Consider the following 24,064-nt stretch of genomic DNA (forward strand, 5'->3'; position numbering starts at 1 on the left):
CTGTGTAATTAAAGCACGCAGCATTTCAGTAGATCTGCTGAGACTGAGACGGGGTGCATTAGGGCTCTGTGTAATTAAAGCACGCAGCATTTCAGTAGATCTGCTGAGACAGTAGATCTGCTGAGACTGGGTGCATTAGGGCTCTGTGTAATTAAAGCACGCAGCATTTCAGTAGATCTGCTGAGACGGGGTGCATTAGGGCTCTGTGTAATTAAAGCACGCAGCATTTCAGTAGATCTGCTGAGACGGGGTGCATTAGGGCTCTGTGTAATTAAAGCACGCAGCATTTCAGTAGATCTGCTGAGACGCTGCATTAGGGCTCTGTGTAATTAAAGCACGCAGCATTTCAGTAGATCTGCTACGCTGCATTAGGGCTCTGTGTAATTAAAGCACGCAGCATTTCAGTAGATCTGCTGAGACACGCTGCATTAGGGCTCTGTGTAATTAAAGCACACAGCATTTCAGTAGATCTGCTGAGATTAAAGCACGCAGCATTTCAGTAGATCTGCTGAGACGGGCTGCATTAGGGCTCTGTGTAATTAAAGCACACAGCATTTCAGTAGATCTGCTGAGACGGGGTGCATTAGGGCTCTGTGTAATTAAAGCACGCAGCATTTCAGTAGATCTGCTGAGACGGGGTGCATTAGGGCTCTGTGTAATTAAAGCACGCAGCATTTCAGTAGATCTGCTGAGACGGGGTGCATTAGGGCTCTGTGTAATTAAAGCACACAGCATTTCAGTAGATCTGCTGAGACGGGGTGCATTAGGGCTCTGTGTAATTAAAGCACGCAGCATTTCATCTGCATTCATCCCTGTGCAAAACAGCCCGGCAGCACGCCCCCTAGCGGCCAGCCCTCGGATAGACGCGCGGGCGTCACGGCGCTGCGTGCGCGTCACGCCGGCACGGCTCTGTGTTTTTTGGGCTCGCCTGCAGTGAGAGGGTTATTACCCCCGATCGAGGGGAGCCGATACCCCGGCTAGGGTATTACTGTTATAAAAGTGATTAATCCCCTCGGTCACTTCACATTACCGGGGTCCCGGGTTGCGCAGGGCCGCGGGGGAGAGCCTGGGACTGGCAGCCCTCGACTCGCCGGGCTTTGAAGCGCTTCAGCCGGCTGGTGTCCCAATCCGCCGGAGCCTTTCGTTTGCAGCAGCAGCAGGAGCCCGCTGGTAAATGCACCGCTTTTAAATGTAAAGCACTGTGTTTGTGATATTGAGTTCGCCTGACCAATTACATATCTAAATAAATACAAGTTATTATGAACACAGCGTCTGGAACGAGGTGGCTCTGACTCTGAGCGCCGGGTATGGTCGCGCAGATTAATAAAGGGTTAAAAAGTAAAAGTTTTTATTTTATTTAAAACAGTTACTGCATTGCCCGGCAGAGATTGCGGACATTTGAATTTCTGGAGAGTTGTAGAACTTCCTGTCACCTAGTTTCAAGAAATATGACAGTAATTTAAAAAGAAAACAAAAGCACGCCGTGTCAGAAGCGCATTGTGCACCTGTTTAAACGGACTCCTGCCAGCCTGAGCAATCCCTTTCATTAGGAAAACATCGGGGTTTGTCAGGTGTGGTTACCCTGGCTACAGCCTGTTTATATTAGACTACCAGTCACCCCAGGCAACGAGTGGCAACACTACTGGACACTTGCATGCCACATTGTAGAGATCGCATAGATCTGTACGGGTCTAATTTAGGATGGCGATATATGTGTGTGTGGTTTATATGGACAGTTAGATGTGACTGGAAGCATACAGGGTGCTGTTGGTAATGTTCAAGTCACTTCTGTTATTTGCTCATTTTCAGCATGTTCTCTCTGCAGCCCTTCCTCTTTGCTGTTTCGGAGGGGCGTGGGGGGGAGGGGGTCACTGTGCCCTCTGTCCCCGTTCCTCGCAATGGCCCCTAAAGACATCATGACCAACTCGCACGCCAAGACCATCCTGAACGCCATGAACTCCTTGAGGAAGAGCAACACGCTGTGCGACATCACTCTGAAAGTGGAGAGCCTGGACTTCCCGGCTCACCGCATCGTCCTGGCCGCTTGCAGTGACTATTTCTGTGCCATGTTCACCAGTGAGGTAGCCCGCCAGCTGGGTCTTGCATGTCGAGTAAAGCCTGTCTCAGGAGCTGGGGTCTGCACAATGTGATGACTGGTGTCTCATCAGACTTGATGTGAAAAGTGGAGCAGTGCTTACTTATATAAATCCAGAGGCCATCCTCAAATTAGAATGAAATATAAGTCTCCTGTCTCTTCCCAATTTGTCGCCCTATTTCACGATTCTCTGTTCCATTTAAACTGAACGGCATAATAGCCTTTATAGTGTAGAGCAGTAAATCATATCACAGTGTAAAGAAGCATGGGAAAGAATAGGGAGGCATGTTGAAGTAATGCTTCAGCTGTGGTAAATGTGTAACCACCAGGAAAACACTGTGCAGATAATACAGGGCTAACATTTTTATAAGGGAAACCGAGCCTTAAAAACTCTCTGCATGCATTTCCCAACCTTGTCATTGGTTTGAAAATGATTCCGTGTTGCCTTTTCACAGAAGAGTACTGACTGTTCTCATGTTCAGCTTTCAGAAAAGGGGAAACCTTTCGTTGATATCCAAGGCCTTACTGCTGCCACAATGGAAATCCTGCTGGATTTCGTATATACAGAGACTGTGCACGTCACTGTGGAGAATGTGCAAGAGCTGCTGCCTGCAGCGTGTTTGTTACAGCTGAAAGGTAACCCTCAACGTGTGGGTGTGTTTCTCTTGAATGATCAGGAATCTGAGGAGAGAGAAGTAATTACAAGCAATACAAAATTGTTCACTTTTTGACTCCTTGTGCCTTTCAGAGTTCATTTCAGAGTGTCCCATCCTAATATTAGCACCCTCATGCTGGGCGCAGGCGCCTCCCACTAGTTTTCAGTGCTAATAAGGTGTATTCTTTTGGTTTGTCTTTCGAACAATGCTGAAAATAAAGTGACGATCTAATCACTAACCTGCATGCAATGTTGATTGGCTGTTGTAGGTGTGAAGCAGGCGTGCTGTGAATTCTTAGAGAGCCAGCTAGACCCCTCGAACTGCCTTGGGATCCGCGACTTCGCGGAAACGCACAACTGCGTGGATCTCATGCAGGCTGCCGAGGTGTTCAGCCAGAAGAACTTCCCGGATGTGGTGCAGCACGAGGAATTCATGCTGCTGAGCCAGGAAGAAGTGGAAAAACTCCTCAAGTGTGATGAGATTCAGGTACAGAGCACCCCACGGGCTCCTCTGTGTTTCAGACAGCGTGTGCATTGAGCTCCTCTGTGTTTCAGCGTGTGCATTGAGCTCCTCGTGTTTCAGACATTGAGCTCCTCGGTGTTTCAGACAGCGTGTGCATTGAGCTCCTCGGTGTTTCAGACAGCGTGTGCATTGAGCTCCTCGGTGTTTCAGACAGCGTGTGCATTGAGCTCCTCGGTGTTTCAGACAGCGTGTGCATTGAGCTCCTCGGTGTTTCAGACAGCGTGTGCATTGAGCTCCTCTGTGTTTCAGACAGCGTGTGCATTGAGCTCCTCGGTGTTTCAGACAGCGTGTGCATTGAGCTCCTCGGTGTTTCAGACAGCGTGTGCATTGAGCTCCTCGGTGTTTCAGACAGCGTGTGCATTGAGCTCCTCGGTGTTTCAGACAGCGTGTGCATTGAGCTCCTCGGTGTTTCAGACAGCGTGTGCATTGAGCTCCTCGGTGTTTCAGACAGCGTGTGCATTGAGCTCCTCGGTGTTTCAGACAGCGTGTGCATTGAGCTCCTCGGTGTTTCAGACAGCGTGTGCATTGAGCTCCTCGGTGTTTCAGAGCTCCTCGTGTCAGACAGCGTGTGCATTGAGCTCCTCGGTGTTTCAGACAGCGTGTGCATTGAGCTCCTCGGTGTTTCAGACAGCGTGTGCATTGAGCTCCTCGGTGTTTCAGACAGCGTGTGCATTGAGCTCCTCGGTGTTTCAGACAGCGTGTGCATTGAGCTCCTCGGTGTTTCAGACAGCGTGTGCATTGAGCTCCTCGGTGTTTCAGACAGCGTGTGCATTGAGCTCCTCGGTGTTTCAGACAGCGTGTGCATTGAGCTCCTCGGTGTTTCAGACAGCGTGTGCATTGAGCTCCTCGGTGTTTCAGACAGCGTGTGCATTGAGCTCCTCGGTGTTTCAGACAGCGTGTGCATTGAGCTCCTCGGTGTTTCAGACAGCGTGTGCATTGAGCTCCTCGGTGTTTCAGACAGCGTGTGCATTGAGCTCCTCGGTGTTTCAGACAGCGTGTGCATTGAGCTCCTCGGTGTTTCAGACAGCGTGTGCATTGAGCTCCTCGGTGTTTCAGACAGCGTGTGCATTGAGCTCCTCGGTGTTTCAGACAGCGTGTGCATTGAGCTCCTCGGTGTTTCAGACAGCGTGTGCATTGAGCTCCTCGGTGTTTCAGACAGCGTGTGCATTGAGCTCCTCGGTGTTTCAGACAGCGTGTGCATTGAGCTCCTCGGTGTTTCAGACAGAGTGTGCATTGAGCTCCTCCACGCACGGGCCTCTTCTGTACAGGAACAAGAAGGTGGTCATGAAATAGGTGGGAACCCTTCTGCTAGTTCAGCTGTAGGATCTCCTTGAATGTGCTTTACTGAAACACGTCTTTGTCTTTGTAAATATTAATTTGAGCGTAAAACATTCATGTCAGCGAGTTAGTCTTTTACAATTCCTTATTGTCAGAGCCCCCCAGCTCTGTGTGAAGGACAGATTAACAGCACTGCTGTCTGATCAGAGCCCCCCAGCTCTGTGTGAAGCACAGATTAACAGCACTGCTGTCTGATCAGAGCCCCCCAGCTCTGTGTGAAGCACAGATTAACAGCACTGCTGTCTGATCAGAGCCCCCCAGCTCTGTGTGAAGCACAGATTAACAGCACTGCTGTCTGATCAGAGCCCCCCAGCTCTGTGTGAAGCACAGATTAACAGCACTGCTGTCTGATCAGAGCCCCCCAGCTCTGTATAAAGCCTGTCTCCTTGTGCTTGTGCAGGTGGACTCTGAAGAGCCTGTGTTTGAAGCGGTGGTGAACTGGGTGAAGCACTGTGAGAAGGAGAGGGAGCCGTTCCTCTCGGACATGCTGCAGTACGTCCGCATGCCGCTCCTCACCCCGAGATACATCACTGACGTCATCGACTCCGAGGTATGCAGGCTGACCCTCGCGCCCCAGGCAGCTCTCTTCATTTTCATTCAGATTGTGCTTTAACTGCCCGTCGTGTATCTACCCGTTAAAGGGGCCTCAGCATGCTCCCAATCTGCTGTTTCAGCCATTGATTCGATGCAGCCTGCAGTGCAGAGACCTCGTGGACGAAGCCAAGAAGTTCCACCTGAGGCCTGAGCTGAGGAGCCAGATGCAGGGGCCGAGGACCAGAGCTCGTCTGGGTGAGTGGGGCTTCATCCAGAGACCGTGTCCACAGGGCTTTCTTCAGCTTGATAGGCAAGGGGGATGGAAAGGAGACTCCCGTTGCATAGCAGGCTGATACTATTAAAAAATACACACCTGTGGCTCAGTTAGCTGCTAGTAAAACCTGGAGCGGGTGAAACTGCTATGCGGTAAGAGTCTTATTCCCATCCCTGGGTTAATGTGTGTTACGACTGGCCCAAAACTAAACTGTTTTTTCTGTTGTTAAACTGTTTTTTTAACCCTGCCCCTCCCAGGAGCTAATGAAGTCCTGCTGGTGATCGGAGGCTTCGGCAGTCAGCAGTCCCCTATTGACATTGTAGAAAAATACGACCCCAAAACGCAGGCGTGGAGTTTTCTGCCTGTGAGTACGATTCTGTTTCACGCCTTGGCTTTCTGAGAGGCTCTGGTGCTGTTCCTGTCCTGGTCAGTGTAGGGATTGTAATATAAATAATAAGAAGTCAAGGTTTCAGTCCCTGTAAACCAGGGCAAGGGGTTCTGTGTTCCGTCAGTATCTCCTTATAATAGAACAACAAAGGATTTTTAATAGGATCAGGTGAATGTGCAAATACACTCGCTACTGTGGAGAGAAGTGCAAACTGGAGGTAACAAGTGTTCCAGCATCGTCACACACAGCATGCTCTGTCTCGCGTCGCAGTGTTGCGTGTCGTTTGTTTTTAATCAGAGCATCACACGCAAGAGGAGGTACGTCGCCACCGTGTCCCTGAACGACCGCGTGTACGTTATCGGGGGGTATGACGGGCGCTCTCGTCTCAGCTCGGTGGAGTGCCTCGATTACACCGCGGACGAGGACGGCGTGTGGTATTCCGTGGCTCCCATGAACGTGCGGAGAGGCCTGGCTGGAGCCACCACGCTCGGAGGTACTGAACCAGCAATACCCACAGGGTGCTGATGCAAGTGGAAGGGCGTTGGTGCTGTTACAGTCTGTACCCAGTGTTGTGACATCAGGATCTTTCTTCCTCTGTCCACAGATATGATCTATGTGGCAGGGGGGTTTGATGGAAGCCGGCGGCACACCAGTATGGAGAGATATGACCCCAATATAGACCAGTGGAGCATGCTAGGGGATATGCAGACTGCCAGAGAAGGAGCCGGCCTTGTTGTAGCCAATGGACTTATCTACTGTCTTGGTCAGTCACCGGCAGGGTTTCGATTCTTTTCAATTTCCAATTCCTTCTGAAAGTCAGTGCTCAATTCCAGTTCCTTTTGAAGGATGTTTTTGTTGACTTCTTCACTGCTGTGATTGTTCAATTTCATTTTCATTTGAAGCCAGTTTACTTGACTAACAAGCAGTGACTTCAATTTTGAGTAATTTTGTTGCCACAACGAGAAGCTCATTTCAACAGAATACTGCCGGCTTTGCAATTTGATTAAAAGGGAATTGGAATTTGGAATTGAAGAACAGGGCTGGACCCCTGACTCGGGTCGCCAACAACAGAAGAAAGTGAACACGCCCTGTTTGTAATGGGTTTGGGTCGATCCCGAATTCTCTAGTGTCTCTTTCTGATGCCAGGGTGGGATACCTGCACCCTAAAGAGACTGGTCCCTCTTGTCTTCACGTTTCAAACACCATTACATGCAGTGCCACGTGTGTCACTGTGATGATCGAAATGCACGTCGAGTTCGTTCACTCTATCTGTGTGTCCAGCTCTGTTTTATTTAGTACAAATAGAGCTTCCTCACAGCTGGATAAAGACATGCCAAAGTCAATCAGCCTGGCGCACGTTTGATCTAAAGGAATGTAGATGGATTGCGAATTCTTAATGAACTGTCTCTCTCTTCTAGGTGGGTATGATGGGCTGAATATTTTAAGCTCAGTAGAGAGGTACGACCCCCACACAGGACACTGGACAAGCGTCACACCGATGGCTACCAAGCGGTCAGGTCAGTGTGCTTCAGAGAGATGTGTGTTGGAGCAATATGTGCTAATGAGGACAGTGGGTGTGACTCCTCTCGGGCTACATGAATATGATGCAGTCATGCAGCATTAAGATACATCTTTACATGAAAAGTAATGCTGTTGATTCTGACAAACTGGAATTGGATTTAAACCAGGGCTGTGGAATTGAGTAATAACTGAAGATGAAAATTAATTCTTATATCCAGGGGTCAGATCAGTGTAATGTTTGCGGGGGCTGGTCGGAGTGGCATTGCTGAATCAGTGTAATGCTTGCGGGGGCCGGTCGGAGTGGCATTGCTGAATCAGTGTAATGTTTGCGGGGGCTGGTCGGAGTGGCATTGCTGAATCAGTGTAATGTTTGCGGGGGCTGGTCGGAGTGGCATTGCTGAATCAGTGTAATGTTTGCGGGGGCTGGTCGGAGTGGCATTGCTGAATCAGTGTAATGTTTGCGGGGGCTGGTCGGAGTGGCATTGCTGAATCAGTGTAATGTTTGCGGGGGCTGGTCGGAGTGGCATTGCTGAATCAGTGTAATGTTTGCGGGGGCTGGTCGGAGTGGCATTGCTGAATCAGTGTAATGTTTGCGGGGGCTGGTCGGAGTGGCATTGCTGAATCAGTGTAATGTTTGCGGGGGCTGGTCGGAGTGGCATTGCTGAATCAGTGTAATGTTTGCGGGGGCTGGTCGGAGTGGCATTGCTGAATCAGTGTAAGTGTTTGCGGGGGCTGGTCGGAGTGGCATTGCTGAATCAGTGTAATGTTTGCGGGGGCTGGTCGGAGTGGCATTGCTGAATCAGTGTAATGTTTGCGGGGGCTGGTCGGAGTGGCATTGCTGAATCAGTGTAATCAGTGGCATTGCTGAATCAGTGTAATGTTTGCGGGGGCTGGTCGGAGTGGCATTGCTGAATCAGTGTAATGTTTGCAGGGGGCGGAGTGGCATTGCTGAATCAGTGTAATGTTTGCGGGGGCTGGTCGGAGTGGCATTGCTGAATCAGTGTAATGTTTGCGGGGGCTGGTCGGAGTGGCATTGCTGAATCAGTGTAATGCTTGCGGGGGCTGGTCGGAGTGGCATTGCTGAATCAGTGTAATGTTTGCGGGGGCTGGTCGGAGTGGCATTGCTGAATCAGTGTAATGTTTGCGGGGGCTGGTCGGAGTGGCATTGCTGAATCAGTGTAATGTTTGCGGGGGCTGGTCGGAGTGGCATTGCTGAATCAGTGTAATGTTTGCGGGGGCTGGTCGGAGTGGCATTGCTGAATCAGTGTAATGCTTGCGGGGGCTGGTCGGAGTGGCATTGCTGAATCAGTGTAATGTTTGCGGGGGCTGGTCGGAGTGGCATTGCTGAATCAGTGTAATGTTTGCGGGGGCTGGTCGGAGTGGCATTGCTGAATCAGTGTAATGTTTGCGGGGGCTGGTCGGAGTGGCATTGCTGAATCAGTGTAATGTTTGCGGGGGCTGGTCGGAGTGGCATTGCTGAATCAGTGTAATGTTTGCGGGGGCTGGTCGGAGTGGCATTGCTGAATCAGTGTAATGCTTGCGGGGGCTGGTCGGAGTGGCATTGCTGAATCAGTGTAATGTTTGCGGGGGCTGGTCGGAGTGGCATTGCTGAATCAGTGTAATGCTTGCGGGGGCTGGTCGGAGTGGCATTGCTGAATCAGTGTAATGCTTGCGGGGGCTGGTCGGAGTGGCATTGCTGAATCAGTGTAATGCTTGCGGGGGCTGGTCGGAGTGGCATTGCTGAATCAGTGTAATGCTTGCGGGGGCTGGTCGGAGTGGCATTGCTGAATCAGTGTAATGTTTGCGGGGGCTGGTCGGAGTGGCATTGCTGAATCAGTGTAATGGCCGGAGTGGCATTGCTGAATCAGTGTAATGTTTGCTGGTCGGAGTGGCATTGCTGAATCAGTGTAATGTTTGCGGGGGCTGGTCGGAGTGGCATTGCTGAATCAGTGTAATGTTTGCGGGGGCTGGTCGGAGTGGCATTGCTGAATCAGTGTAATGTTTGCGGGGGCTGGTCATTGCTGAATCAGTGTAATGCTTGCGGGGGCTGGTCGGAGTGGCATTGCTGAATCAGTGTAATGCTTGCGGGGGCTGGTCGGAGTGGCATTGCTGAATCAGTGTAATGTTTGCGGGGGCTGGTCGGAGTGGCATTGCTGAATCAGTGTAATGTTTGCGGGGGCTGGTCGGAGTGGCATTGCTGAATCAGTGTAATGCTTGCGGGGGCTGGTCGGAGTGGCATTGCTGAATCAGTGTAAGTGGCATTGCTGAATCAGTGTAATGTTTGCGGGGGGGTCGGAGTGGCATTGCTGAATCAGTGTAATGTTTGCTGGTCGGAGTGGCATTGCTGAATCAGTGTAATGTTTGCGGGGGCTGGTCGGAGTGGCATTGCTGAATCAGTGTAATGTTTTGCGGGGGAATCAGTGGTGCAGGGGGAGTGGCATTGCTGAATCAGTGTAATGTTTGCGGGGGCCGGAGTGGCATTGCTGAATCAGTGTAATGCTTGCGGGGGCTGGTCGGAGTGGCATTGCTGAATCAGTGTAATGTTTGCGGGGGCCGGAGTGGCATTGCTGAATCAGTGTAATGTTTGCGGGGGCTGGTCGGAGTGGCATTGCTGAATCAGTGTAATGCTTGCGGGGGCTGGTCGGAGTGGCATTGCTGAATCAGTGTAAGTGGCATTGCTGAATCAGTGTAATGTTTTGCGGAGTGGCATTGCTGAATCAGTGTAATGTTTGCGGGGGCTGGTCGGAGTGGCATTGCTGAATCAGTGTAATGTTTGCGGGGGCCGGAGTGGCATTGCTGAATCAGTGTAATGTTTGCAGGGGCCGGAGTGGCATTGCTGAACGACCACGTCTACGTTGTCGGTGGGTTTGATGGAACAGCTCACCTGGCCTCGGTAGAATCCTATAACATCCGCGCTGACATGTGGACGACAGTCACCAGCATGACCACGCCACGGTGCTACGTGGGTGCGACTGTGCTGCGAGGGAGGCTCTATGCAATCGCAGGGTAAAGAGACGCAATCTTCTACATGTTTTCAGATTGAATACATCTCCATTGACTTTCCCTGGCTGCTTCTGTAACCGGCTACCCACAGCAGGTGCTGTGTGCACCAGCACCGAAATAAAAGCATTGCCAGACAAAGCCTGGTGTTAAGAATACATTCTTCCCTGCTGATGTGAAAGGGATTTGCATGCTGCTGTCTGCTCTGAACCCACAGCCTCTACGTCCTCCTGCGTTTTTTGCCGTGTCTTTCTTTTTTAATACAGAATTGTGATTTGCTTTGATGTTTAACCTTCCCTTTCCCTGGATCATTCCTAAGCTGTGGAGGGGGGTGAAAGGGATAATGCATTGCTTTGTCTGACTCGAGTTGGGATAATTTCTTTGCTCAGAGCATTAGCAGAAACATGTGTCCATTCAGGGTTGATTTGATCTGTAGACGCAGCTATAGATGTTTGATGCAGACTGGGGTGGTTCTCCAGTGCTGTACAATGGTTTAGATTCATTAAACTGACCGGCTTGGTTTCTTTCAGTTCCACCTCTACATTGAAAGCCTGGCTGTTTTTTTTGCTAATTGTATATTAACTTCCAACATTTTATTTTTTGTATGTATATTTACAGATATGATGGGAACTCCCTCCTCAACAGCATCGAATGCTACGATCCTGTTATCGACAGCTGGGAAGTGGTGACGTCAATGGGAACCCAGCGCTGTGACGCTGGAGTCTGTGTGCTTCGGGAGAAGTGAGCTCCAGTCAGCACCAGACAGAGAAGGGCTGATGCATGGGGCAGAGCTGTACTCGGGGCGGGGGTGCCTGATAGAACCTTAGTTTGCTTCTTTAGTGCAGTGTCATCCAGTAACACAGTCCTAACTGGCACGCTGAGGGAGATGAACCCTCTAATGAAAAGAGAGAGACTGATCTGTTTTATTTTAGGGGGGTAGGATGGCATCCAGAGGTAGGGTTTGTATTTTCTTTTAATATTAAATGATTCTGTGACTCGTTCTGTGATCATGCATGCATGTTCTTCTGTGTGTGAACCACGCGGTGCTGCTCACAGAGATGGAGGTGGGTTATGTGCAATATTTTATTGGTGAAGCAGCATCTGTACATCCCTGACCTGGACTCTCACAAAGCCTTGACATTGTCAGCTACTTAGAATCGGTTGTGAGAAACGTGCGTTGCATTGTCACAAACAGCTGTCCAACAGCAGTGTCCTTCATTTCAATGAAGATTCAGTAGATTCAATGAGTTCTTCACTGAAGGGGAATTCAGTGTCAGCGTTATATTGTTGTGTTTTTTTTTATATCGTGGTTTATGTCTGTAAATCCAGATTTTGATTTGTCTGTGTATGCTAGTGATGTTTTTACATGCCAGTTCTAAGGTGATCCTAATGTGAAATTATTCAAACAATAAAGACATGAAACCCCAGTAAAAGGTGAATGTGAGTTTCACACGGTTTGGGGAGTGGGTTCTGGTTTGTTTTTGTATCGAGTGTGATTGCAGCACCTTGCATTGTGGAGACACTCGCACTGATGGAATGTGTTAAAGGGGTGAGCCATTTCTTCCATTATCACTGGCCCCTTTATCAGTGTGCTCAAGAGGTTTGTGTTCTTTGCTTGATTTGTATGTATTGTTAATGTAGTTTAAGCTGCAGGGAAACAAGCTTAATCTACAAGCTGCCTGCTGCCACTTGCAGCAGAAGGAGGTTATAAATGTTATCCGCAAGCTATAATGTTGATGATGATGATATTATTATTATTGATAATATAATTTCTGTCCCGAGGGGGCGCCGCTGCGGTTGCTGCTGTGTATTTCCACACTGCAGGACTGTGAGTGTACATGGTTGTGTCGCTCGCAGTATGAAGCTCACAGCTGTGCAGAGAGGTGAACTGCTCAAGTTTTTTTACAGCACAGGAAGCAATGCCGAGGCAGCTCTCCGGGAATACCGGCGAGTGCACAGCATCCGCAGCGGGCCGTGTTCAAGAGTTGCTGTTCACAAGCTCGTCAAAAAAATTTGAGGAAACGGGTTGCACTTGTGATAAGCCTCGTAGCGGCAGACCACCGACCCCAGCCGAAGCTGCCTCCGACATCAGCCGTGCCGTAGCAGAGCCGCCCAGCACAAGCGCAGGTGCTGTCGCCCGCCTGCTGGATTCGCCCAATTCAACTGTTCGTGAAGGTCTTCGTTCAAGTCTGTTAAAGCAACGTAAGGTCGTAAGAGATAAAGAGATTTTCAGAAAGTGAAGCTTTTTTTTTTTCTTGGTTTGTAGATTTTCTTGATGCTAACCGGAACTGTTGATGCGAGCCTGCATTGTTTCTGGTCGGAGCGCACAGTGGCTGGGCGGTGCACCTCGCTTTGGTGACGCGGAACAGCGCCGCTGCTAGTCTCCTGTACCGCGGGGGATCCCGGGGCTAATTGAGGGGTCTTTTGTTTAAACTAAATATTATTTACAGGTAGCAGATACGTTCACAGACGGGCGAGAGATTAGAGTGTGCGATAGACACGTCAGGGGAGCGCAGCAGGGTGACTCCAAGCCTCGCAGGAAGGTAGAAACACAGCATTCAAAACGCAGCGCATGAACGCGGGGTGTAATCATACTGCAAATGAAAGACGCTCATGCTGTTGTAATCATACTGCAAATGAAAGACGCTCATGCTGTTGTAATCATACTGCAAATGAAAGACGCTCATGCTGTTGTAATCATACTGCAAATGAAAGACGCTCGTGCTGTTGTAATCATACTGCAAATGAAAGACGCTCGTGCTGTTGTAATCATACTGCAAATGAAAGACGCTCGTGCTGTTGTAATCATACTGCAAATGAAAGACGCTCGTGCTGTTGTAATCATACTGCAAATGAAAGACGCTCGTGCTGTTGTAATCATACTGCAAATGAAAGACGCTCGTGCTGTTGTAATCATACTGCAAATGAAAGACGCTCGTGCTGTTGTAATCATACTGCAAATGAAAGACGCTCGTGCTGTTGTAATCATACTGCAAATGAAAGACGCTCGTGCTGTTGTAATCATACTGCAAATGAAAGACGCTCGTGCTGTTGTAATCATACTGCAAATGAAAGACGCTCGTGCTGTTGTAATCATACTGCAAATGAAAGACGCTCGTGCTGTTGTAATCATACTGCAAATGAAAGACGCTCGTGCTGTTGTAATCATACTGCAAATGAAAGACGCTCGTGCTGTTGTAATCATACTGCAAATGAAAGACGCTCGTGCTGTTGTAATCATACTGCAAATGAAAGACGCTCGTGCTGTTGTAATCATACTGCAAATGAAAGACGCTCGTGCTGTTGTAATCATACTGCAAATGAAAGACGCTCGTGCTGTTGTAATCATACTGCAAATGAAAGACGCTCGTGCTGTTGTAATCATACTGCAAATGAAAGACGCTCGTGCTGTTGTAATCATACTGCAAATGAAAGACGCTCATGCTGTTGTAATCATACTGCAAATGAAAGACGCTCGTGCTGTTGTAATCATACTGCAAATGAAAGACGCTCGTGCTGTTGTAATCATACTGCAAATGAAAGACGCTCGTGCTGTTGTAATCATACTGCAAATGAAAGACGCTCGTGCTGTTGTAATCATACTGCAAATGAAAGACGCTCGTGCTGTTGTAATCATACTGCAAATGAAAGACGCTCATGCTGTTCTCTTTTTCTCTCAGAGTGATCTATCTGGAAAAGCAAGGCGGGGCAGCTTGCACTATCTCGCTGCTCAAGGGAGAGTCATGGAAGGCGCGGCACTAATCGAAGTGGACCGGTCCGGGCTGGTATCCGAGGACGGGAAGAATACGAAAACGGTGCTGTGCCAAAGATGTGGGTCCAAGGTGCTATGCCCGGGCATGGCTTTGTTTGCGGAGAAAGAGGTACACCGACTACCTCCGTTCGGCTGGGTGGAGTTGTAATGGACGTGTGTGTGTTTCCATTAATACTGGTGCGAACTTCAAAACGCCTATTGCATTGCAGATTCACTCAATGTGATTGAGTCATTGTCGAGATTATTTAAAACGAGAACCTAATTTGATCCATTTATTTAGAAAAAAACATGGAATGGCTCACACTGCTATACGGTCGGCTACAGCCAGGGAAACCAGCGGTTTATTTTTAAACGTGTGTAAAATGCATTCGCAGATACAGTGACTAATACGAAAAAAACAGCCCTTCTCTCCAAACCATGTGATGCTTTTAAATTTACGTTTTCATGAAATAAAATTTCGGCTCCGATATTTAAAAGTGGGTTTGTTTTAATTGATTGAAATTCTGCATTAGTATTTAGCTGGGGCTGGGGCAACACCCTAGATGTATTTCTAATCCTGTGTTTAATGTGCTAGCAGTCTGCACTGTGCAGTAACCATTGAAGAATGAACTAATGTTCTGCTGCTTTCCCCGGTGCTCGCAGAGTGCTTGCTAATGAAAGGGTTCAAACATCCTGTATATCCAATGCCTGTCTCTTGCTATCGTTGTAATATCAGTTTTAGTGGCGAGTTGAGCCATCTGTTCTCAGTTCAGAGACACCAAGGTGATGAGTTAGCCAGGGCTCTGTGTGGAGTAACAGAGCGTACTGATAGCGTGTCTCTCTCTGTCGGAGAGCGTGTTACCGGAGGCAGGTGTAGAAGTACTTCTGACAGTGTGATTTCTGCCAGAGCGCCTGCTTTAAGAAAGTGAGTTTTGTTCTTTGCCGTTCCTCTCCAAGCTGTTCCTCCCCGCGATGAAGAAGAAGACCACACCGGGCAGCTGTGGCGAGGGCTCTGTGTCTGGAGAGCAGCTGAAGGATCACTGGCTGGTGGACGACATGTACACCTTCGAGAACGTGGGCTTCACCAAGGACGTGGGCAACATCAAATACCTGATCTGTGCGGACTGCGAGGTGGGGCCCATCGGCTGGCACTGCCTGGACGACAAGAAGAGCTTCTACGTGGCTCTGGATCGAGTGAAGCACGAGTGACGGGGAGCGCAGCCCTGCAGAGATCACACACGGTGCATCCACCAGCCTTTCAGCGCTGCACATGGACTGTGTGACGCTCAAACCCGTCATCCCGCTGCCACAGTGTGCGAGTGTAACGTGTGCCGGGAGACTTGCTCATTGCTCCCCTGTCAGTTCTGGGACTTGATCTGTTGTTGTGTTCGTCTGTGTTTGTCTTTGTTGTGTGGAGGTTACACGGAGCAGCGAGGTGGTTCACGTGGGGGAGGTTGGAATTTCCTGTAACTCATTTGAAACTGTAGTCGGCTTCACAAGCTAATGTTGTAGCAGTACTAAAATAAACTTTAACAAACGCCTGTAAAGAATTTGATAAGTTACATTTTAGAGTAACTGAATGCACTTCCAGCGGGTGTGTGTACAACCCTAGCTGAACTACCTACAACATCCATTCAGTGCGAGGGGCAGCAGCACTGTCATGCACTGCCGTGCCTTGTGCCAACGGGTCTGTGAAACCGGCCGTGAGAGGAATATTAACAGGGATCAGGCTGAAGAATGGCACTGATATCAGGCTGGCTTACACAGAGCAAGATTAGCATTAATCTCAGGCTTGACAGCCTTGCATTGCCCCGGTTTAGCTCAGAGTCTTTCAATCTCGGACTCCCTGACCCGAGGTAACACGAGGAGGTCCAGGATTAGTGCTCCTCTGTGAAAGCAGCCGTTAGCGTTTGGACAAAGATTTGAAATCCTCTTTAGAAATGAATAGCCTGTTTACAACAGCTGACCACCAGGTGGTGCTGCACCATAAATAAAAAGGCAAACACCGCCACCTTAAAAGGGAGTATGCTTTCTCCAAAAACAAATTTCAGCTTCTTGCGTACCTCAAGTTGGAAGCAAGCTGTGTTGTGTATCCATGTGCCACGGGTGATAGAAACAAACTACCTGGTTATTTGAAAGAAAGCCCGGGTTATTTACCTCTGTTTCACTGCTGTGTTATTTCGTGTCTTTTATCAAGGCGCTGTTGATTTATTTTCTGTTGTACACTGTTGTATCCTCGCTGCTGCTTCGCTGGAAACGGGGTATTTATACAACGGGGCTCCGCGGCGTTTTAATGTTCTGTTAGTTTTGTTTGGAAGAGAGAGCCAGCGGGCAGTAAATTTGAACTGGGAACGCGTTGCGATCAGGCTGGACCGGGTCACCGTTCATGGTAAGTGAAAGCGAGAATGGGTTTGCACTGGGAGGAATGTGGAGCAGAGCAGACTGATACAGAACAGAATCGGGAAAAACAACAGCGGCGGTTTTGAGAGAACAGCGTTTTAAAGATTACAGTAACCAGAGCAGTCCCGAGATTGCTTTACAAGCCTGCCTGTCATTGGAGCTGGAGGCTCATCGCCACTTCATTTTGATATATAATTATAATAAATTTAGGGACTACAAAAAAACTATTTCTTCCACCAGTGTAACTGTTCAAATATGCCTCGTGTTTATACCACCTGCAGCGTGTTTAGATGTTATTTTTCAGAGGTGTGTTCGCAGGCCAAGTCATTTTAAATTACAAAAAGCAAGGAGTGGCAAAAAATGTTTCATTTTAAACTGGCATTTCAATCCAATAGCCCGCTCCTCTTTTACCTTGAATGCAGTGAAAATGAGTTCGCAGGGCTGAAGTTATCCCCCAGCGTCACCCAGAATCAAGCCGTATTGATCGCAGTCGCCAGAGTGTGCAGCGAGAGCCCCGGGGCGGAGCAGCAGGCGCGGCGCACAGGACGCGAGAACCAGGCAGCGCTTACATCTAGCCGCCTCTTACAAACTTTGCTGGCAGAGTATTTTTTTTTCAAAGGGGCTTTGTTTAGTTTTTTATCTGTTTCATACTCGATTGGACGTGATTAAACTCATTGTGACTCGCTCAGGATGCTTTCAGAAGCCGCTCTGCGAGTCTGGAGCGCACAGTGACGCGCCGCGCCTTGGCTCCGGTGCGCGATTCCTGTACTGCGAGGAAGCCGATCCGCAGATGATCTTGCGTGTGGTTTAGACTGGGGTCCCTGGTGAGGCGCACACACACACACACACAGTGCGGGCTTGATGCACAGACATGCCAGCCTGTTTAAATTAGTCGGCACGCCTGGATAAGTAAAGGCTTGATTGAGTAGCACCGACAGCACCAGCGCTGGGTTTGAGAAGCCCCGGGTCTCTTTGTTCCAACGCGTTTATTGCGCAACAGGTTTGTATGAAATCTAAAAAAACAAAAAATAATAAAATACTGTCATGTGATTGGCTACTTTGTTTTCCCCCCAACGTATCGCTGCATTTAAAGTTTTGAATGACTTTTTTGAACCTCCCTTCGCTCTTTGTGGGTGTGAATTCCACAGCACCCCCCCTCACCCAGCCACTGCAGACAGGTCTGTTAAAACCAAATACACCGCTAACGCGTTTACAAGAAAAAGATTAGGGTATGATTGTAAATGCCATTACACGAGAGTGTGTTTAAAAAAAACAAAACAACAACTTTTCCAAAGTCATTCCAGCTCTCAAACCGGCCCCACACCGACTGCGACACGGGGGACTGCAAAACAGCAGCCAGCCAATAGCGGCTTCGGCTGGCTTCTCTTTGTCTGTTTGACCAATAGCAGCGGCAGGGCGGGCAGTCACATTCGCTCTCCACCAATCACAGTAGGCGGGCTCCCTTGTCAAATGGGAAGACTTCAGACGCAGTTTTTCCTCCCGATATAAAGGCAAGTTTTGAAAGTTTTGAAGTATTGCTGTGTTGGCGGAGATCCGTTACGCGTCTAAAGTCAACGTAGCTGAGAAAAGAAAGAAAGAAAAGAACAAAAAGCTTTAGCTTAGAAAACTCTCTCTCTAATCAGCTAGTTGTTACTCTGTCTGACTTGATTCGTGGCTGTGCAGTGAACCTCATACAGCATGGTGAGTGTTTTGCAGTTTTTATTGTGAGATTCATGCATGTCCGATACTTTACAAAACGCGCCTTTTGTGTGGTACAGTGTCCTGCCTTGCCTGGGGGAAATACCTTCACCATTCATCACACTGTTACATTCTGCACTACAACGACATGCGGGCGTTTTACCGTTAACTTTCCAGTAAGAAATGCTATTCACACCCTTCTTTATTTAAAGACGCGTCTTCCGCGGTCAGTGCAGTTGGAGCGGGGCTGGTCCGGGGTTTGAGTTGCGCATTCCTGGTGTGCGCAGAGGAGTGTGGCGCTCATTTTGTTTCTGTCACTACGCACTTTCATTTCGCTTCCCCTCCGTGTATTTGTGCATGCAGCCCCCTCGTGTTTGGCGATCTCTTTCCATTGAGAAGGTGTTTGCTAAGCTTGCGAGCCCTCTTTGGGAATGTGAGGAGTCTATCCGGGAGACTGAGCCCTTGCACGCAGAGAGTTTCCACGCGTGGCGTGGCCTGCCTGTGGGTGAACACTGCCAATCAGTCAGCAGTCGCACTAAATATTTATTTATTTATTTATTCGCTAGCCACAGCTTGCGTTTGTGGTGTCGATTTTAAGTCCTGCAGCGTGTTTTTCTTTCTGTCTGCGTTAGCAGTTGGCTAGGGAGCGCCCGGGTATTGCCTCACCCCCTCTCTCCGGATGCCCGGACCCCCCCACCTCGGACGGGTCGCGGTACAGCGCTTGCATCGACACGCACATCTGCGGGCGGGGGCGCGGATAAGACACACCGATTTATTTAAACCGAAACGTTTATTGTTAAAATAAACAAACGCATAGTAAGTAAATAAGAGGGTGTCGCATTGGGACGCACAGTTTCATCCAGCCCTTCTCGGGTTACGTCACGTTTTAGCGCACGGATGACTGACACTTGCCGCTCACAATGACGTGTGCGCACTTTGTACGTGAACAGCGGCGCGCACGCAGGACGGAATTGTTCTGGAAGAACGCGTCATGCGGTTTTGCAGATCAAGGCGTGCTTGACTTCGATCTTTGAAGCGACCTTGCCTGCTGTTTTATATAGGGTATTATAATAAAGGCTTGATCTAAATGATAACCGCCCAGTCTCTGTATCTATTTAAAGGGGCAGCAGCATGGTTTTGTACCCCCCCCCCCCTGTTTAGGACAGTGAGCCAGTCCTCATGTGAACGGTCCCTGCCGAGCCAGGCTCCAGCGGGTCACGAATTGTTTCAGTGTGTGGCAGTGTCTTTGAACTTCTTTGTAGTAAAATGAAGCCAGTGCAATATTTCACAGCACCGCGTGTGTCCCGGGCACTAAACCAACGCCCTTGTGCTAGCAGTGAGAGCTCCTGTCTCTTCCGCATTAGTGTGCTCTGCTAAGCCCTTTCCGGTGTTGTCTAATGCCCCCCCCAGTGCAGTTGGCAGTGTGCCTGGCAGCCCGTACCCAGAGACTGCAGCTCCACATCTCTTATGAAAGCAGCAGTTTGAACCGGCAGAAAGACGCCCCTCTCTTTGAGCCCCGCACCAGTTTCTCCAGAAGCTCCTCTTTGAAAGCGGCTGTCTATCTGCCTGTCTCTCACCCAGGCGACCTTGACCAAAGCACTAAAGGGAAGCGTCCTGGTTTTAAACAGCTTGCTTTTATAGCTTCTCCTTTTTTCACTTCAGTTTGCAGTCGAGAGCCTTTCAGTGAGAGGCAGTAAAACCAGCCGCTAGGAAGCCGTGTGAGCGAGGTCAACAGCTGCCTCTCAAGCTTCACAAGCCATTGCAGCCAATAGATGAAGCAGTGTCTCTCTGTCTCTGTGTGTGTCTCTCTCTTGTCTGTCTGTGTCTGTATCCCTCTCTGTCTGTCTGTCTCTCTCTTTTTACATACATGTAAATACATGTTTTGCATGTTGACTCTTTCAAACCTCACAGCAAGTCTGAGCAGCCCTGCCCAGAGAAACTGGAGTGGAGCAGCCCAGCCAAGCTTCAGTTCAGAGGCATGTTTTAGCTTGCGTGAATCCACGCTACAGAGACTATTAGTAAAGCTATCACTAAACAAATCCAGTAGTACAGTAACAATTAGCACACGGGTAAGAGGGCCACCGAAAGTGTAGATATTCAGAGCTACTTTCACATGAGGCTGCCCTCATTGGCGCTTCTCTGAGGCTGTGTGCTACAGTACCACGTGGCTCTGTTGTAACCAATGACTAACCCTTCTTCCCCAGGAAGCCTCCTCTCCTGTGCCCCTGGCTGTCACGGCAATGTGTTTTATATCCACCTGTAGCGCGAGTGCATCTCCATCCACGTGGGCCAGGCAGGAGTCCAGATGGGCAATGCCTGCTGGGAGCTCTTTTGCATGGAGCATGGGGTGCAGCCAGACGGGGTGATTCCGTCGGATAACGAGAAAGCCGGCTTCCCTGGAGACTCCCTGCATACCTTTTTCAGCGCGGGCAGTTCGGGCCGGCATGTCCCAAGAGCTATATTCGTGGACCTAGAGCCCACCGTGGTCGGTAAGGACATGAGCTAATTGTTTTCTCTCTTTCTGCACATGTGCAGCGCGAGTGCATCTCAATCCACGTCGGTCAAGCGGGTGTACAGATTGGCAATGCATGCTGGGAACTGTATTGCCTGGAGCATGGCATTCAACCAGATGGCAATATGCCGGGGGACCAGACCGCGGGCGGCAGCGACGACTCGTTTAGCACTTTCTTCTGTGACACGGGCTCAGGGAGGCACGTGCCTCGCGCCGTGTTTGTCGACCTGGAGCCCCCCGTCATTGGTAAGTTGACGTTCTGGAGTTTGCAGGGAGAGACGTCATGCAACGTGAAGCGTAGGTTTCCTCTCGCTTGTCCAGAGCCGGGGAATTCAAGACAAGCCTCTTGGTCTGCTGTAGCAAAAAAGAAGCCTATTGTGTGTGTTCTCAATGACCAGGACCATTATTTCCATGCTTAACTGTCCTGGCAAAAAATGGATCTTGAAGAGGTGGGGAAGCATATCGGTGTTGCACAGGTATCTGGGGGGCTTCAGTGCACAGCGCCACGATAATATGCCTCCCCACAATTCAAAAGCTGGAAGAGTAAGAAACGGAGAACCTTCAACGTGCGCACAGCATGGGGTATTAAACCAGGAAGACCTTGAACATCTGGAAACGGAGGAAATCGCAGGCAGGGTGCACCTGCAGACACCTCTCCAGAGGAGGTGCTCTTAGCTGGAATGCCCCGCTTGATTTGCTCTGTAGTTCGGTGCTGTGGGACACTTCTTGTTTTGCTAATGCTTGTTTTTGTTTTTAAAGATGAGATCAGGACGGGACCCTACAGGCAGCTTTTCCACCCGGAACAGCTGATCACCGGCAAAGAGGATGCTGCTAACAACTATGCCAGGGGCCATTACACTGTGGGAAAAGAGATTATAGATCTGGTGTTGGAGCGAGTCAGGAAACTGGTGAGCAACATGACTGCAAGGGTGCGACTGTTCTGCGTGTTCATATTCCAGATCAGGATTGTTTTAAGCCTGGCTCTGTTTTTACTAGTTTTTTTTATATACAGTATTATAAAATGCCGGTTTTATTAATGTTAACTGACACTCCTGTTCAAGTATGCGTGAGGCTTTGGAATCCACACTTGCAAGCAGAGATGAAAGCAATGGTGATGTCAATAAAGTGGGATTGCATACCTGCTATGATATGAGAGGTTTGATCGAGTTTATCTGAGTGCAGAATTAATTGATTGAATCATGTTTTTGTAGATCGCATGCAATCCCAACCAGCTGACACCGCGTGTTCACTTTCAGTGTAGGCGTGTTCCTGTGCAGCATGCGTGTTGCAGAGGGAATAGAAGGGGTTACAGGTCCCGCCCCTTCTTGACTTGTTTCCCATCTCCTGTATTTCAGTCTGACCAGTGCACTGGGCTGCAGGGCTTCCTGATCTTCCACAGCTTCGGAGGTGGAACCGGTTCTGGTTTCACCTCCCTGCTGATGGAACGCCTGTCTGTGGACTACGGCAAGAAGTCCAAGCTGGAGTTCGCCATCTACCCGGCCCCCCAGATCTCCACGGCTGTGGTGGAGCCCTACAACTCCATCCTGACCACCCACACCACCCTGGAGCACTCGGACTGCGCCTTCATGGTGGACAACGAGGCCATCTACGACATCTGCAGACGCAACCTGGACATCGAGCGGCCGTCCTATAACAACCTCAACCGGCTGATCGGGCAGATCGTCTCGTCCATCACCGCCTCCCTGCGCTTCGACGGGGCCCTCAACGTGGATCTCACAGAGTTCCAGACCAACCTGGTGCCGTACCCCCGCATCCACTTCCCCCTGGTCACCTACGCCCCCATCATCTCGGCCGAGAAGGCGTACCACGAGCAGCTGTCCGTGTCCGAGATCACCAACGCCTGCTTCGAGCCCGCCAACCAGATGGTGAAGTGTGACCCGCGCCATGGCAAGTACATGGCCTGCTGCATGCTGTACCGCGGCGACGTGGTGCCCAAAGACGTCAACGTGGCCATCGCAGCCATCAAGACCAGGAGAAGCATCCAGTTTGTGGACTGGTGCCCCACTGGATTCAAGGTGGGCTTTCAAAGATCATGCTGCGCCAGCGCTGTACTCCCTTCAGTCCTACCCAGGTTCAGCCCAGGGGTGGAAGAGGGAATCATTTGGCATGTATTGAGGTTTTTAATGAGATGTGGAGATTTTAGGGTTAGGGTTCAGACTACTTGCATTTAGAGCCTCTTATCTGAACTGTTCCAGGGACACGGGTAACTACTCTAATAAAACAGCTTGAAGACACTTGTTAGAAGTGCTAAGGTGTCCTCGTTGTTAACATTTACATCGTTTCAATTTCAGATTAATTTATCAATTGAAAGACATTAGATGACATTCAGCACTAACAGCATGAGAGATTTCTGTGTAGTCATTGCGATCCTTTTAATAATGCAAGAATCCCAGATTCAGAGTGTCCCGTACATGTAGCCTGCTGTTTTCATTCATGGGGTGCTGTCTCTCCTGCCAGGTCGGAATCAACTACCAGCCCCCCACCGTGGTCCCAGGGGCAGACCTGGCCAAGGTGCAGAGGGCTGTGTGCATGCTGAGCAACACCACGGCCATCGCCGAGGCCTGGGCCCGGCTGAACCACAAGTTCGACCTGATGTACGCCAAGCGGGCCTTCGTGCACTGGTACGTGGGGGAGGGCATGGAGGAGGGGGAGTTCTCCGAGGCCCGGGAGGACCTGGCAGCGCTGGAGAAGGACTACGAGGAGGTGGGAGCAGACTCCACCGAGGGAGATGAAGACGGAGACGAGTACTGAGCGAGAGAGAGAGAGAGAGAGAGAGAGAGGGGCGCGCTGTCCTGCAGCGAGTCCCGTCAGGGCTTCTGCAGCGATGTTTCTTTCCAATGTACTGTCGACTGTGAACCTGTTTTCCTGCCATTTTTTTCCAAGCTGCTTAATTAATTAAAAAAAACATTGTTGTGTGTGCTCGTGCTGCATTTGTTTTTCTTGCCTGTATTCTCCCAACGCTCCCCCGATACAATCCTTAAACAATACCCCCCTCCCCTCCTATCTTCAACATAGTAGCAACCTCTGTGATTGGCGATGGCTTGACAGCAAGAAAGAGTCTGGTGTCACTTTGCTGCTCCTGTCCTGTTGTGCAGTGAGAGGAACACTGCTCTGAAGCTGCAGTGACTGCAGCCTGTCACCTGCTTCCTTGTCCTGCACACACACACTAAACTAAACTACTGCCCCCTGCACGTCACTTTTATACATGGCAGGTGGGTGATGTAGTTAATCCCTCGGCATGGTGACAAGTCGTTCGTTTAATGGCAAAGTTAAAAAGGTAAACATCTCCAGGAATGCATTTGAAACGGCTGCTTGCTGAGCCTTTAAAATCAATGTTCTTACTCACAACTAGCT

The 24,064-nt window shown here is 49.6% G+C and overlaps 3 protein-coding genes across 5 annotated transcripts; all 3 read left to right on the plus strand.

Annotated features, from left to right (window-relative positions):
* Window positions 1–899: 899 nt before the first annotated feature.
* LOC121300347 (kelch-like protein 12) lies at window positions 900–11,755 on the plus strand. The gene is made up of 12 exons (XM_041228908.1): window positions 900–1,170; window positions 1,826–2,081; window positions 2,578–2,731; window positions 3,020–3,237; window positions 5,012–5,161; window positions 5,286–5,400; window positions 5,677–5,783; window positions 6,105–6,300; window positions 6,412–6,570; window positions 7,226–7,324; window positions 10,148–10,334; window positions 10,947–11,755. Exons 2-12 carry the CDS (start codon window positions 1,899–1,901, stop codon window positions 11,071–11,073), a joined length of 1,695 nt encoding a protein of 564 aa, XP_041084842.1. The 5' UTR covers window positions 900–1,170; window positions 1,826–1,898; the 3' UTR covers window positions 11,074–11,755.
* Window positions 11,756–12,155: 400 nt separating this feature from the next.
* rabif (RAB interacting factor) lies at window positions 12,156–17,938 on the plus strand. Of its 2 annotated transcripts, none has more exons than XM_041227516.1 (3): window positions 12,156–12,530; window positions 14,009–14,209; window positions 15,037–17,938. In XM_041227516.1, the coding sequence occupies exons 2-3, from the start codon at window positions 14,072–14,074 to the stop codon at window positions 15,286–15,288; spliced, it is 390 nt and encodes a 129-aa protein (XP_041083450.1). In that variant the 5' UTR covers window positions 12,156–12,530; window positions 14,009–14,071; the 3' UTR covers window positions 15,289–17,938. The 2 variants fall into 2 exon arrangements, with proteins under 2 accessions (XP_041083450.1, XP_041083449.1); XM_041227515.1 differs by lacking the exon at window positions 12,156–12,530 and adding an exon at window positions 12,597–12,871.
* A 152-nt stretch (window positions 17,939–18,090) lies between these two features.
* On the plus strand, window positions 18,091–23,625 carry LOC121299642 (tubulin alpha-1C chain-like). 2 transcript variants are annotated; one of them, XM_041227513.1, is made up of 5 exons: window positions 18,091–18,180; window positions 20,441–20,666; window positions 21,449–21,597; window positions 22,045–22,725; window positions 23,168–23,625. In XM_041227513.1, exons 1-5 carry the CDS (start codon window positions 18,178–18,180, stop codon window positions 23,459–23,461), a joined length of 1,353 nt encoding a protein of 450 aa, XP_041083447.1. In that variant the 5' UTR covers window positions 18,091–18,177; the 3' UTR covers window positions 23,462–23,625. The 2 variants fall into 2 exon arrangements, with proteins under 2 accessions (XP_041083447.1, XP_041083448.1); XM_041227514.1 differs by lacking the exon at window positions 20,441–20,666 and adding an exon at window positions 20,713–20,935 and having other exon boundaries at window positions 18,098–18,180.
* The last annotated feature ends 439 nt before the right edge of the window (window positions 23,626–24,064 follow it).

This window comes from Polyodon spathula, chromosome 25 (assembly GCF_017654505.1).
Source record: "Polyodon spathula isolate WHYD16114869_AA chromosome 25, ASM1765450v1, whole genome shotgun sequence".
Taxonomy (NCBI): domain Eukaryota; kingdom Metazoa; phylum Chordata; class Actinopteri; order Acipenseriformes; family Polyodontidae; genus Polyodon; species Polyodon spathula.

Bases quoted from the DNA above. Each gene is read 5' to 3' on its own strand.
- rabif (XM_041227516.1), top strand. From the start codon at position 14,072: ATGGAAGGCGCGGCACTAATCGAAGTGGACCGGTCCGGGCTGGTATCC. The intron at 14,210-15,036 runs GTACACCGACTA...TTCCTCTCCAAG, and splicing joins CTTTGTTTGCGGAGAAAGAG to CTGTTCCTCCCCGCGATGAA.
- LOC121300347 (XM_041228908.1), top strand. From the start codon at position 1,899: ATGGCCCCTAAAGACATCATGACCAACTCGCACGCCAAGACCATCCTG. The intron at 2,082-2,577 runs GTAGCCCGCCAG...TCTCATGTTCAG, and splicing joins GTGCCATGTTCACCAGTGAG to CTTTCAGAAAAGGGGAAACC. The intron at 5,162-5,285 runs GTATGCAGGCTG...CTGCTGTTTCAG, and splicing joins CTGACGTCATCGACTCCGAG to CCATTGATTCGATGCAGCCT.
- LOC121299642 (XM_041227513.1), top strand. The intron at 20,667-21,448 runs GTAAGGACATGA...TTGTTTTTAAAG, and splicing joins CCTAGAGCCCACCGTGGTCG to ATGAGATCAGGACGGGACCC. The intron at 21,598-22,044 runs GTGAGCAACATG...CCTGTATTTCAG, and splicing joins TGGAGCGAGTCAGGAAACTG to TCTGACCAGTGCACTGGGCT.